The sequence below is a fragment of the Tursiops truncatus genome, chromosome 2, assembly GCF_011762595.2.
Source record: "Tursiops truncatus isolate mTurTru1 chromosome 2, mTurTru1.mat.Y, whole genome shotgun sequence".
NCBI classification, from domain to species: domain Eukaryota; kingdom Metazoa; phylum Chordata; class Mammalia; order Artiodactyla; family Delphinidae; genus Tursiops; species Tursiops truncatus.
Genome location: NC_047035.1, coordinates 2,200,929 through 2,213,536, shown reverse-complemented (window position 1 = coordinate 2,213,536; position 12,608 = coordinate 2,200,929). Strand labels below are relative to the sequence as shown.

The following is a 12,608-nucleotide window of genomic DNA, read 5'->3' as shown; positions in this document are numbered from 1 at the left end:
CGACCTTTGCTGAGCTCGCCGCTAGCCGCCTACCGCAATGCCCTGGAATGCCCGCGCCCGAGGAGCTGCCACCCGGGCGCGCTCGCGCCGTTCGGCCGCCCACGCAGCCTGTCACATGCCGGGCTAGTTCATGGTCGGCCAAGTAGTCCCCTCCCGCGGACTTTGCGACCGTGCCGTAAGGCAGCCCCTCGCACCGTCGCGACTCCGCTGTGCGTGCGGTAGCCGCCGGACGGCAGCCATGGCGGCCTTGCGACCCCCGAGGAGGTTCCTCCTTCCTCTCTGCCGCGCCTTCTCCGGCGGCGGCTGCCAGCCCGTCCCCGAGCGCGGCGGTGAGCGCAGGGATGCCGCGCCGAGCCGGGTGAGCGTGGTTCCCGGAAAGGTTGGGCCGGGAGTGACCGCGAGGGGCGACAGACCCGAGCCGCGCCCCTCAGGGACACATGTGGGCGCTCACCTGCGTTGCCGCACTGGCGGCCTCGGCTGAGCTACCCGGGAGCAGGGTCCCCGAGCCGGCACGGGCCTGGCGCGGAGCAGCGTACGCGGCGTGGGGGGACGGGCGGGTGGAGAGTGGGAAGGCCCCGGAGCCCCCAAGTGTCGTGCGTCGCCGCCACCCCGGAGCTGTTGACAGAACTTCTGTTGAGTAGAGCAGAGTCAGCTAGGAAGTTTATACGTACCTTATTTCTTGTCGAGGGTAATTAGTCTTTACATTTAAAGAGTTGTTGATAAGCACAGCGTGTGTGTTCGCGCGCGCTTGGCCCCTCGTTCAAATTATTAGTGCTTTTCGTCAAGTGATGACAAACTATCGTCATATCTTGTAGGACTTCACGTTGAACGCTTTTTCTGGTTTGGAAACTGTGTGTGCATATATGCGTGTTACTGACCAAAGATGCACAAAGATGAATATCTTTAGCAGCAAGGGGTGGCGAGCAGTTTTTATAAATTGCACTGCTTTGGGGCAGGATGTTTTGTTTGAGGGAGCCATAGGCCTTCATTCCAACTGTCACATGAAAATTTGGACTAACGGTGTGGAATGGACTGCAGATAGAATATTTAAACGAAGCCTAAAAATACTGGACCTCCCTGGCGGTCCAGTGCGTAAGACTCCGCGCTTCCATTGCAGAGGATGCGAGTTCTATCCCTGGTCGGGGAAGTTCCGCATGCCGCGCTGTGCAGCCTGCCCCCGCCCCCCACCAAAAAAAAAAAAAAGCATACAAAAACTAACGTTTCATTTGCCAGCAGGCTAAGGAGCCAGGCTGGCAAGCATCCTTTAAACGATAATTAAAGAAGGATAAAAAGCTTATTAAGAATTCCAAAACGTGCCTGCCTGTAAATTTTCATTTATTTTGGTCTGTTGCTATTAGCATGCTTTTATAAATGCAGCTTTGAAGTTCTGTCTGGTTTACAGTGTAAACAGGGAGTTACCAGGGCAACTGGGCGCCTAGACCCCAAGCCTCTGGCTCAGTTCCCTCATACCGTGGCCGCAGCCCTGACTTCTGTTCCTAGAACATAGAAACCCGCCAGCATCTCAGTCTTTGGGCAGAAAGATACTCAACAGGTATCTGAAAATGCTCTGGGAGGGCAAACAACATCAGCCAACAGCTGCCCCCACGGTGAGGACTTCGCCCAGCTTCTTTTGTGAACAAGTGCTGGAAAAAAGAACAGCACCCACACAGGGCTTTCTCTGTCGACATACAGCCTTTTGTTAAAGTAAGTCTTACTGTGAGTCTGATCCTCGGGATGAGACCTCTGCCTTTTGCAGTCCAAGTGACAAGGAGCCAGTGCTGCGTAGCTGTTGGACTGCCTACACCTGTGAAGGCGATGATGCCGACGAGGCTGAAAGTGGAGCAGCTGACCCATGAGTCAGACCTTCCCCGTTCTAGCCTTACGACTTGTGTTGTTTTTTATTTTATTATTTATTTATTTATTTTGTGGTACACGGGCCTCTCACTGTTGTGGCCTCTCCCGCTGCGAAGCACAGGCTCCGGACGCGCAGGCCCAGCGGCCATGGCTCACGGGCCCAGCCGCTCCGCGGCATGTGGGATCCTCCCGGACCGGGGCACGAACCCACGTCCCCTGCATCGGCAGGCGGACTCTCAACCACTGCGCCACCAGGGAAGCCCTTGTTGTTGTTTTTTAGAATGTGTTCCCCATTACGCTAGGTTTTGGATGGGACGTTGAAGAACAGTTCTTTCCTCAGGGCAATTTGTGTTTCCTATGTATTTGGCCCCATCTTTGTGTGCTTCCTGAGCACACAGCCCGTTCTCCAGGTAATTAAATTCCTGCAGCAGAGACAGATTGTTGTCTTTCAGGCTGTGATTTTAAATATTTTTTAAGGTCTTCTTAAAAGTCACAGGTCCTAAACCTTTTGTTTTCTTTATCTAAAGAGATGTATTTTAATCCTGTATTTCTAGTTCACCCTATGTATTTTCTCATTCTTTGTTCTTCACTTGCGTTAAGGAGACCTGCTTTTAGGACCTACACAATTTATTTCCCTCTCTAATCTCTGGCTACCAGTTTATTATTATTATTATTTACTTATTTATTTTTTGGCCATGCCGTGCAGCTTGCGGGATATTAGTTCCCTGACCAGGGATTAAACCTGGGCCCTCACCAGTGAAAGCGCAGAGTCCTAACCACTGAACGGCCAGGGAATTCCCTGGCTACTGTTTTTTTAAAAATAAATTTATTTATTTATTTCTGGCTGTGTTGGGTCTTTGTTGCTGTGCGTGGGCTTTCTCTAGTTGCGGTGAGAGGGGGCTACTCTTTGTTGCGGTGCGTGAGCTTCTCATTGTGGTGGCTTCTCTTATTGTGGAGCATGGGCTCTAGGCGAGCGGGCTTCAGTAATTGTGGCACACAGGCTCAGTAGTTGTGGCACACAGACTTAGTTGTTCTGCAGCATGTGGAATCTTCCCAGACCAGGGCTCGAACCCGTGTCCACTGCATTGGCAGGTGGATTCTTAACCACTGTGCCACCAGGGAAGTCCCTGGCTACCGGTTTTTAATAGAAAAACATTATAGAACTTAGAGTTAAGCACCACTTTTCCTTACAAACCCAGCTTAAACTGAGCTGTCAAATCAGGAGTTCTCTAGCTGCTTCGTACCTGCTTATTCCTTACCTTTGTTGTTTACGTCATTGGTTTACACCTTTGCCTGCACATTTGGAATGATCTGGAAGACTAGGAAATACCGGGGCCCACCCCCAGAGATTTTGATGTGATTGGTCTGGGATGCAGCCTGGGCATCAGGATATTTACTTATTTTCTTGATTTGTCTAGTTGTTTTCCCCCCAGCTCTGTTGAGATAAAACATAAGGATTCTCTCTCTTTTTTTAAAAAAAAAATATTTATTTATTTATTTATTTTTGGTTGTGTTGGGTCTTCATTGCTGCACGTGGGCTTCCTCTAGTTGCAGTGAGTGGGGGCTACTCTTTGTTGTGGTGTGTGAGCTTCTTGTTGCGGTGGCTTCCCTTTTTGTGGAGCACGGGCTCTAGGTGTGTGGGATTCAGTAGTTGTGGCTCGAGGGCTCTAGAGCATAAGCTCAGTAGTTGTGGCGCACCTCTCCGCGGCATGTGGGATCTTCCTGGACCAGGGATCGAACCCCTGCATTGGCAGGCAAATTCTTAACCACTGTGCCACCAGGGAAGTCCAAACATCAGGATTCTTTTTTTTTTTTTAATTTATTTATTTATGGCTACATTGGGTCTTCATTGCTGTGCGCAGGCTTTCTCTAGTTACGGCGAGCGGGGGCTACTCTTGGTTGCAGTGCGCGGGCTTCTCATTGTGGTGACTTCTCTTGTTGCGGAGCACGGGCTCTAGGCGCGTGGGCTTCAGTAGTTGGGGCTCGCGGGCTCTGGAGCGCAGGCTGAGTAGTTGTGGCGCACGGGCTTAGTTGCTCCGCGGCATGTGAGATCTTCCCGGACCAGGGCTCCAACCCGTGTCCCCTGCGTTGGCAGGCAGGTTCTTAACCACTGTGCCACCAGGGAAGCCCCAAACATCAGGATTCTTAAGGGCAAGTCCAATAAGTTCACAAGTTCGGGAACCATGGTTACATTATATGCATTAATATTTGCTTATAGTCCTGAATTCCATTCACGTTTATACTGATAGTAAACGTTTATCAAGCACTTGCATGCACTGTTCTGAAAACTTTACATATTTTACCTTATTTAAGCCTCAAATTCTGTCCAGTAGGTGCTTTTATCATCCCCATTTTACAGATGAGATTGAATAATTACTTTTCAATAATTACTTACTTTTACAGTAAGATTAAACAATTTCAAGATCATAATGCTTGCACATAAGGAATATACATGTTATAGTTCCTTTATCCAAAGGATAATGAATTAAAATTTTTCTTCTAGTAAATTTTAGATGAACAAAACAGAGAAACAGGCCCTCAGCATAGAGAGATAATATTTGCAAGTAACAACAGATAATGGAACCACTGGTGTCACGTTTTGCTTACATTTTCATTAAGGAGAATGAGCTCCAAAATCCCCAAGTTTAGATTTGGAATAAACCTCATAGGAAGAAGTTGAAACTCAGGATAGATGAGAAACTGGTGAGAGAGCCAGTCACTGAATTTTAAGGTTAACATGGCTATTTCTAGTATTTAAAAGGCTTTCAATAAATAGTTGGAAAACAAAGCTGCGGTGGGAGGACTTAAAAACCATGCAATTTAACTCTTTTATCATAAAGGTGAGGAAATTGGGACCCAGAGATGTAAAGTGACTTGCCTGCTAATCACAGAGCAGAGTCAGGATTGAAATCAATGTTTTCCCACTCAGTCCAGTGTTCTAACGCTACCAAATGCTTTTCCTTCACCTATTGAAACAATTATATGATTTCCCCTTGTTCTGTTAATGTGGAGAATTACTTTGATTTATTGATTTTCTTTTTTTGTTACTTATGGGAAATTTAAAACATGTACAAAGATAGAAGAACATAAAGAATTGTTGTGTATCCAGTACCCTGCTTCTGCAGTTATCCACTCATGGCTGTTTATTTCATCCTTAGCCCCATCCAGTCCCCCTTCCCAGATAATTTTGTGCCAAATAGCAGACATATTTCGTTTGTAAGTATTTCAGTATGTATCTTAAAAAGATACAGACTTAAATATATATACATATGTGTGTGTGTGTGTGTGTATATATATATAAAACATAATACCATTGTCACACCTAAAAATATTATAATTGCTTAATCCCAGCAAATTTCCAACGTTCAAATTCCTTCAGTTGTCTTAGAAATGTCATGAACGTGTTCTTTCACAGTTTGCTTGTGTCAGCATCCAGATAAGGCCTACACATTGGGATCGATTCATATTCTTTTAGTTTTCTTTCAATCTATAGGGTTTGACTCTATCCCCTTCCTTTTTTTTGAATTTTTGAATTTTATTTATTTTTTTATACAGCAGGTTCTTATTAGGTATCTATTTTATACATATTAGTGTATATATGTCAATCCCAATCTCCCAATTCATCCCATCACCACCACCACCACCACCACCACCCCTCCACTTCCCCCCTTGGTGTCCATACGTTTGTTCTCTACATCTGTGTCTATTTCTGCCCTGCAGACTGGTTATTCTATACCATTTTTCTAGGTTCCACATATAAGTGTTAATATACGGTATTTGTTTTTCTCTTTCTGAATTACTTCACTCTGTATGACAGTCTCTAGATCCATCCACATCTCTACAAATGACCCAGTTTTGTTCCTTTTTATGGCTGAGTAATACTCCATTGAATATATATACCACATCTTCTTTATCCATTCATCTGTCGATGGGCATTTAGGTTGCTTCCATGTCCTGGTTGTTGTAAATAGTGCTGCAGTGAACATTGGGGTGCATGTGTCTTTTTTTTTTTTTAACATCTTTACTGGGGTATAATTGCTTTACAATGGTGTGTTAGTTTCTGCTTTATAACAAAGTGAATCAGTTATACATATACATATGTTCCCATATCTCTTCCCTCTTGCGTCTCCCTCCCTCCCACCCTCCCTATCCCACCCCTCCAGGCGGTCACAAAGCACCGAGCCCGTATCCCTGTGCCATGAGGCTGCTTCCTACTAGCTATCTACCTTACGTTTGTTAGTGTATATATGTCCATGCCTCTCTCTCGCCCTGTCACAGCTGCCCCTTCCCCCTCCCCATATCCTCAAGTCCATTCTCCAGTAGGTCTGTGTCTTTATTCCTGTCTTACCCCTAGGTTCTTCATGACATTTTTTTCCTTAAATTCCATACATATGTGTTAGCATACGGTATTTGTTTTTCTCTTTCTGACTTACTTCACTCTGTATGACAGACTCTAGGTCTATCCACCTCATTACAAATAGCTCAATTTCGTTTCTTTTTATGGCTGAGTAATATTCCATTGTATATATGTGCCACATCTTCTTTATCCATTCATGGGCACTTAGGTTGTTTCCATCTCCAGGCTATTGTAAATAGAGCTGCAATGAACATTTTGGTACATGACTCTTTTTGAATTATGGTTTTCTCTGGGTATATGCCCAGTAGTGGGATTGCTGGGTCATATGGTAATTCTATTTTTAGTTTTTTAAGGAACCTCCATACTGTTCTCCATAGTGGCTGTATCAATTTACATTCCTACCAACAGGGCAAGAGGGTTCCCTTTTCTCCACACCCTCTCCAGCATTTGTTGTTTGTAGATTTTCTGATGATGCTCATTCTAACTGGTGTGAGGTGATACCTCATTGTAGTTTTGATTTGCACTTCTCTAATAATTAGTGACGTTGAGCAGATTTTCATGTGCTTCTTGACCACCTGTATGTCTTCTTTGGAGAAATGTCTGTTTAGGTCTTCTACCCATTTTTGGATTGGGTTGTTTGTTTCTTTAATATTGAGCTGCGGGGCTTCCCTGGCGGCGCAGTGGTTGAGAGTCCACCTGCCGATGCAGGGGACACGGGTTCGTGCCCTGGTCCGGGAAGATCCCACATGCCGTGGAGTGGCTGGGCCTGTGAGCCATGGCTGCTGAGCCTGCGCGTCCAGAGCCTGTGCTCCGCAACGGGAGAGGCCACAACACTGAGAGGCCCGCATACCGCAAAAAAAATTGAGCTGCATGAGCTGTTTATATATTTTGGACATTAATCCTTTGTCCATTGATTCGTTTGCGAATATTTTCTCCCATTCTGAGGGTTGTCTTTTTGACTTGTTTGTAGTTTCCTTTGCTTTGCAAAAGGTTTTAAGTTTCATTAAGTCCCATTTGTTTATTTTTGTTTTTATTTCTGTTACTCTAGGAGGTGGATCAAAAAAGATCTTGCTGGGGCTTCCCTGGTGGCGCAGTGGTTGAGAGTCCGCCTGCCGATGCAGGGGACACGGGTTTGTGCCCCGGTCTGGGAAGACCCCACATGCCGCGGAGCGGCTGGGCCCGTGAGCCATGGCCGCTGAGCCTGCGCGTCCGGAGCCTGTGCTCCGCAACGGGAGAGGCCACAACAGTGAGAGGCCCACGAACTGCAAAAAAAAAAAAAAAAAAGATCTTGCTGTGATTTGTGTCAAAGAGTGTCCTTCCTATGTTTTCCTCTAAGAGTTTTATAGTGTCTGGTCTTACATTTAGGTCTCTAATCCATTTTAACTTTATTTTTGTGTATGGTGTTAGGGAGTGTTCTAATTTCATTCTTCTACATGTAGCTGTCCAGTTTTCCCAGCACCACTTATTGAAGAGACTATCTTTTCCCCACTGTATATACCTGCCTCCTTTGTCATAGATTAGTTGACCATAGGTGCGTGGGTTTATCTCTGGGCTTTCTATCTTATTCCATTGATCTATGTTTCTGTTTTTGTGCCAGTACCGTATTGTCTTGATTACTGTAGCTTTGTAGTATAGTCTGAAGTCAGGGAGTCTGATTCCTCCAGCTCCGTTTTTTTCCCTCAAGACTGCATTGGCTATTCGGGGTCTTTTGTGTCTCTCTGCAAATTTTAAGATTTTTTTGTTCTAGTTCTGTAAAAAATGCCACTGGTAATTTGATAGGGATTGCATTGAATTTGTAGATTGCTTTGGGTAGTATAGTCATTTTCACAATATTGATTCTTCCAATCCAAGAACATCGTATATCTCTCCATCTCTTTGTGTCATCTTTGATTTCTTTCATCAGTGTCTTATAGTTTTCTGAGTACAGGTCTTTTACCTCCTTAGGTAGGTTTATTCCTAGGTATTTTATTCTTTTTGTTGCAATGGTGAATGGGATTATTTCTTTAATTTCTCTTTCTGATCTTTCATTGTTAGTGTACAGGAATGCAAGAGATTTCTGTGCATTAATTTTGTATCCTGCAACTTTACCAAATTCATTGATGAGCTCTAGTAGTTTTCTGGTGGCATCTTTAGGATTCTCTATGTATAGTGTCGTGTCATCTGCAAACAGTGACAGTTTTACTTCTTCTTTTCCAATTTGTATTCCTTTTATTTCTTTTTCTTCTCTGATTGCCGTGGCTAGGCCTTCCAAAACTATGTTGAATAAGAGTGGCGAGAGTGAACATCCTTGTATTGTTCCTGATCTTAGAGGAAATGCTTTCAGTTTTTCACCATTGAGAGTGATGTTTGCTGTGGGTTTGTCATATATGGCCTTTATTATGTTGAGATAGGTTCCCTCTATGCCCAGTTTCTGGGGAGTTTTTATCATAAATAGGTGTTGAATTGTGTCAAAAGCTTTTTCCGCATCTATTGAGATGATCATATGGTTTTTATTCTTCAATTTGTTAATATGGTGTATCACATTGATTGATTTGCGTATATTGAAGAATCCTTGCATCCCTGGGATAAATCCTACTTGATCATGGTGTATGATCCTTTTAATGTGTTGTTGAATTCTGTTTGCTAGTATTTTGTTGAGGATTTTTGCATCTATATTCATCAGTGATATTGGTCTGTAATTTTCTTTTTTTTGTAGTATCTTTGTCTGGTTTTGGTATCAGGGTGATGGTGGCCTCACAAAATGAGTTTGGGAGTGTTCCTTCCTCTGCAATTTTTTGGAAGAGTTTGAGAAGGATGGGTGTTAGCTCTTCTCTAAATGTTTGATAGAATTCACCTGTGAAGCCATCTGGTCCTGGATTTTTGTTTGTTGGAAGATTTTTTTTTTTTTTTTTTTTTTTTTTTGCGGTACGTGGGCCTCTCACTGCTGTGGCCTCTCCCGTTGCGGAGCACAGGCTCCGGACATGCAGGCTCAGTGGCCATGGCTCACAGGCCCAGCCGCTCTGCGGCACGTGGGATCCTCCGAGACCGGGGCTCGAACCCGTGTCCCCTGCATTGGCAGGCAGATTCTTAACCACTGTGCCACCAGGGAAGCCCTAACTTCTCCTTTTTCATTTCTAATTTTATTGATTTGAGTCCTCTCCCTCTTTTTCTTGATGAGTCTGGCTAAAGATTTATCAATTTTGTTTATCTTCTCAAAGAACCAGCTTTTAGTTTTATTGAACTTTGCTATTGTTTTCTTTGTTTCTATCTCATTTATTTCTGCTCTGATCTTTATGATTTCTTTCCTTCTACTAACTTTGGGTTTTGTTTGTTCTTCTTTCTCTAGTTCCTTTAGGTGTAAGATTAGATTGTTTATTTGAGATTTTTCTTTTTTTTGGAGGTAGGCTTGTATTGCTATAAACTTCCCTGTTAAAACTGCTTTTGCTGCATCCCATAGGTTTTAGATCATCGTGTTTTTGTTGTAATTTGTAGGTATTTTTTAATTTTCTCTTTGATTTCTTCAGTGATCTGTTGGTTATTTAGTAACGTATTGTCTAGCCTCCATGTGTTTGTGTTTTTTACCTTTTTTTCCCTGTAATTGATTTCTAATCTCATAGCATTGTGGTCGGAAAAGGTGCTTGATATGATTTCAATGTTCTTAAATTTACTGAGGCTTGATTTGTGACCCAAGATGTGATCTATCCTGGAGAATGTTCTGTGTGCACTTGAGAAGAAAGTGTAATCTGCTGTTTTTGGATGGAATGTCCTATAAATATCAATTAAATCTCTCTGGTCTATTGTGTCATTTAAAGCTTGTGTGTCCTTATTAATTTTCCGTTTGGATGATCTGTTCATTGGTGTAAGTGAGGTGTTAAAGTTCCCCACTATGATTGTGCTACTGTTGATTTCCTCTTTTGTAGCTGTTAGCAGTTGCCTTATGTATTGAGGTGCTCCTATGTTGGGTGCATATATATTTATAATTGTTATATCTTCTTCTTGGATTGATCCCTTGATCATTATGTAGTGTCCTTCCTTGTCTCTTGTAACATTCTTTAGTTTAAAGTCTATTTTATCTGATATGAGTATAGCTACTCCAGCTTTCTTTTGATTTCCGTTGGCATGGAATATCTTTTTCCATCCCCTCACTTTCAGTCTGTATGTGTCTGTAGGTCTGAAGTGGGTGTCTTGTAGACAGCATATATATGGGTCTTGTTTTTGTATCCATTCAGTGAGCCTGTGTCTTTTGGTGGGAGCATTTAATCCATTCACGTTTAAGGTAATTATCGATATGTATGTTCCTATTATCATTTTCTTAATTGTTATGGGTTTGTTTTTGTAGGTCCTTTTCTTCTCTTGTGTTTCCCACTTAGAGAAGTTCCTTTAGCATTTGTTGTAGAGCTGGTTTGGTGGTGCTGAATTCTCTTAGCTTTTGCTTGTCTGTAAAGCTTTTGATTTTTCCATTGAATCTGAATGAGATCCTTGCCGGGTAGAGTAATCGTGGTTGTAGGTTCTTCCCTTTCATCACTTTAAATATATCATGCCACTCCCTTCTGGCTTGTAGAGTTTCTGCTGAGAAATCAGCTGTTAACCTTATGGGAGTTCCCTTGTATGTTATTTGTCGTTTTTCCCTTGTTGCTTTCAATAATTTTTCTTTGTCTTTAATTTTTGTCAGCTTGATTACTATGTGTGTCAGCATGTTTCTCCTTGGGTTTATTCTGCCTGGGACTCTCTGCGCTTCCTGGACTTGGCTGGCTATTTCCTTTCCCATGTTAGGGAAGTTTTCGACTATAATCTCTTCAAATATTTTCTCGGGTCCTTTCTCTCTCTCTTCTCCTTCTGGGACCCCTATAATCCGAATATTGTTGTGTTTAATGTTGTCCCAGAGGTCTCTTAGGCTGTCTTCATGTCTTTTCGTTCTTTTTTCTTTATTCTGTTCCGCAGCAGTGAATTCCACCATTCTGTCTTCCAGGTCACTTATCCGTTCTTCTGCCTCAGTTATTCTGCTATTGATTCCTTCTGGTGTATTTTTCATTTCAGTTATTGTATTGTTTATCTCTGTTCGTTTGTTACTTCTTCTAGGTGTTTGTTCTTTAATTCTTCTAGGTCTTTGTTAAACATTTCTTGCATCTTTTCGGTCTTTGCCTCTATTCGTTTTACGAGGTCCTGGATCATCTTCACTATCATTATTCTGAATTCTTTTTGGAAGGTTGCCTATCTCCACTTCATTTAGTTGTTTTTTCTGGGGTTTTATCTTGTTCCCTCATCTGGTACAAAGTCCTCTGCCTTTTCATTTTGTCTATCTTTCTGTGATGTGGTTTTCCTTCCACAGGCTGCAGGATTGTAGTTCTTCTTGCTTCTGCTGTCTGCCCTCTGGTGGATGAGGCTATCTAAGAGGCTTGTGCAAGCTTCCTGATGGGAGGGACTGGTGGTGGGTAGAGCTGGCTGTTGCTCTGGTGGGCGGAGCTCAGGAACACTTTAAACCGCTTGTCTGCTGATAGGGCTGGGTTCCCTCCCTGTTGGTTGTTTGGCCTGAGGCGACCCAGCACTGGAGCCTACCTGGGCTCTTTGGTGGGGCTAATGGTGGACTCCAGGAGGGCTCATGCCAATGAGTACTTCCCAGAACTGCTGCTGCCAGTGTCCTTGTCCCCACGGTGAGCCACAGCCACCCCCTGCCTCTGCAGGAGACCCTCCAACACTAGCAGGTAGGTCTGGTTCAGTCTCCTGTGGGGTCGCTGCTCCTTCCCCTGGGTCCCGTCGCGCGCACTACTTTGTGTGTGCCCTCCAGGAGTGGAATCTCTGTTTCCCCCTGTCCTGTTGAAGTCCTGCAGTCAAATCCCACTAGCCTTCGAAGTCTGATTCTCTAGGAATTCCTCGTCCCATTGCTGGAACCCCAGGTTGGGAAGCCTGCCGTGGGGCTCAGAACCTTCACTCCAGTGGGTGGACTCCTGTGGTATAAGTGTTCTCCAGTTTGTGAGCCGCCCACCCAGCGGTTATGGGATTTAATTCTGTTGTGATTGTGCCCCTCCTACCGTCTCATTGCAGCTTCTCCTTTGTCTTTGGATGTGGGGTATCTTTTTTGGTGAGTTCCAGTGTCTTCCTGTCGATGATTGTTCAGCAGTTAGTTGTGATTCTGGTCCCCTTCCTTTTTTTAAAGCAGTTTATCTGGGGCTGCTGAGGGGAGTCTGTCCTTTGGAGTTTCTCAGAGTCTGGATTTTGCTGATTGCGTTCCTGTGGTGTAATTTAACGTGGTCCTCTGACCTGTGTGTTTCCTGTAAACAGACAGCTGCACTCTACAGCCTTGACCTCATGTGGATTTGACTTTTTTATTTCTGAGAAGACTGCTTCATTGGTTATTGATTTTCTGATGTTAAACCAACCTTGCACTCCAGTATAAACCCAGCTTGGTCCTGATGCGATG

The 12,608-nt window shown here is 43.9% G+C and overlaps 1 protein-coding gene across 10 annotated transcripts in view; it reads left to right on the top strand.

The window, feature by feature from the left end:
- Positions 1-130: 130 nt before the first annotated feature.
- COA8 (cytochrome c oxidase assembly factor 8) overlaps positions 131-12,608 on the top strand; it is a 42,470-nt gene continuing 29,992 nt past the window's right edge. For all 10 annotated transcript variants that reach the window (XR_002179760.3, XR_012329242.1, XR_004524984.2 and 7 more), the window contains exon 1: positions 131-358. Coding sequence is in view for 5 of the 10 variants with exons in the window: in XM_019951810.3 (XP_019807369.1) it covers positions 131-358 (228 nt within the window). In the remaining 5 variants the exon portion in view is untranslated. The remainder of the gene's footprint in view (positions 359-12,608) is intronic.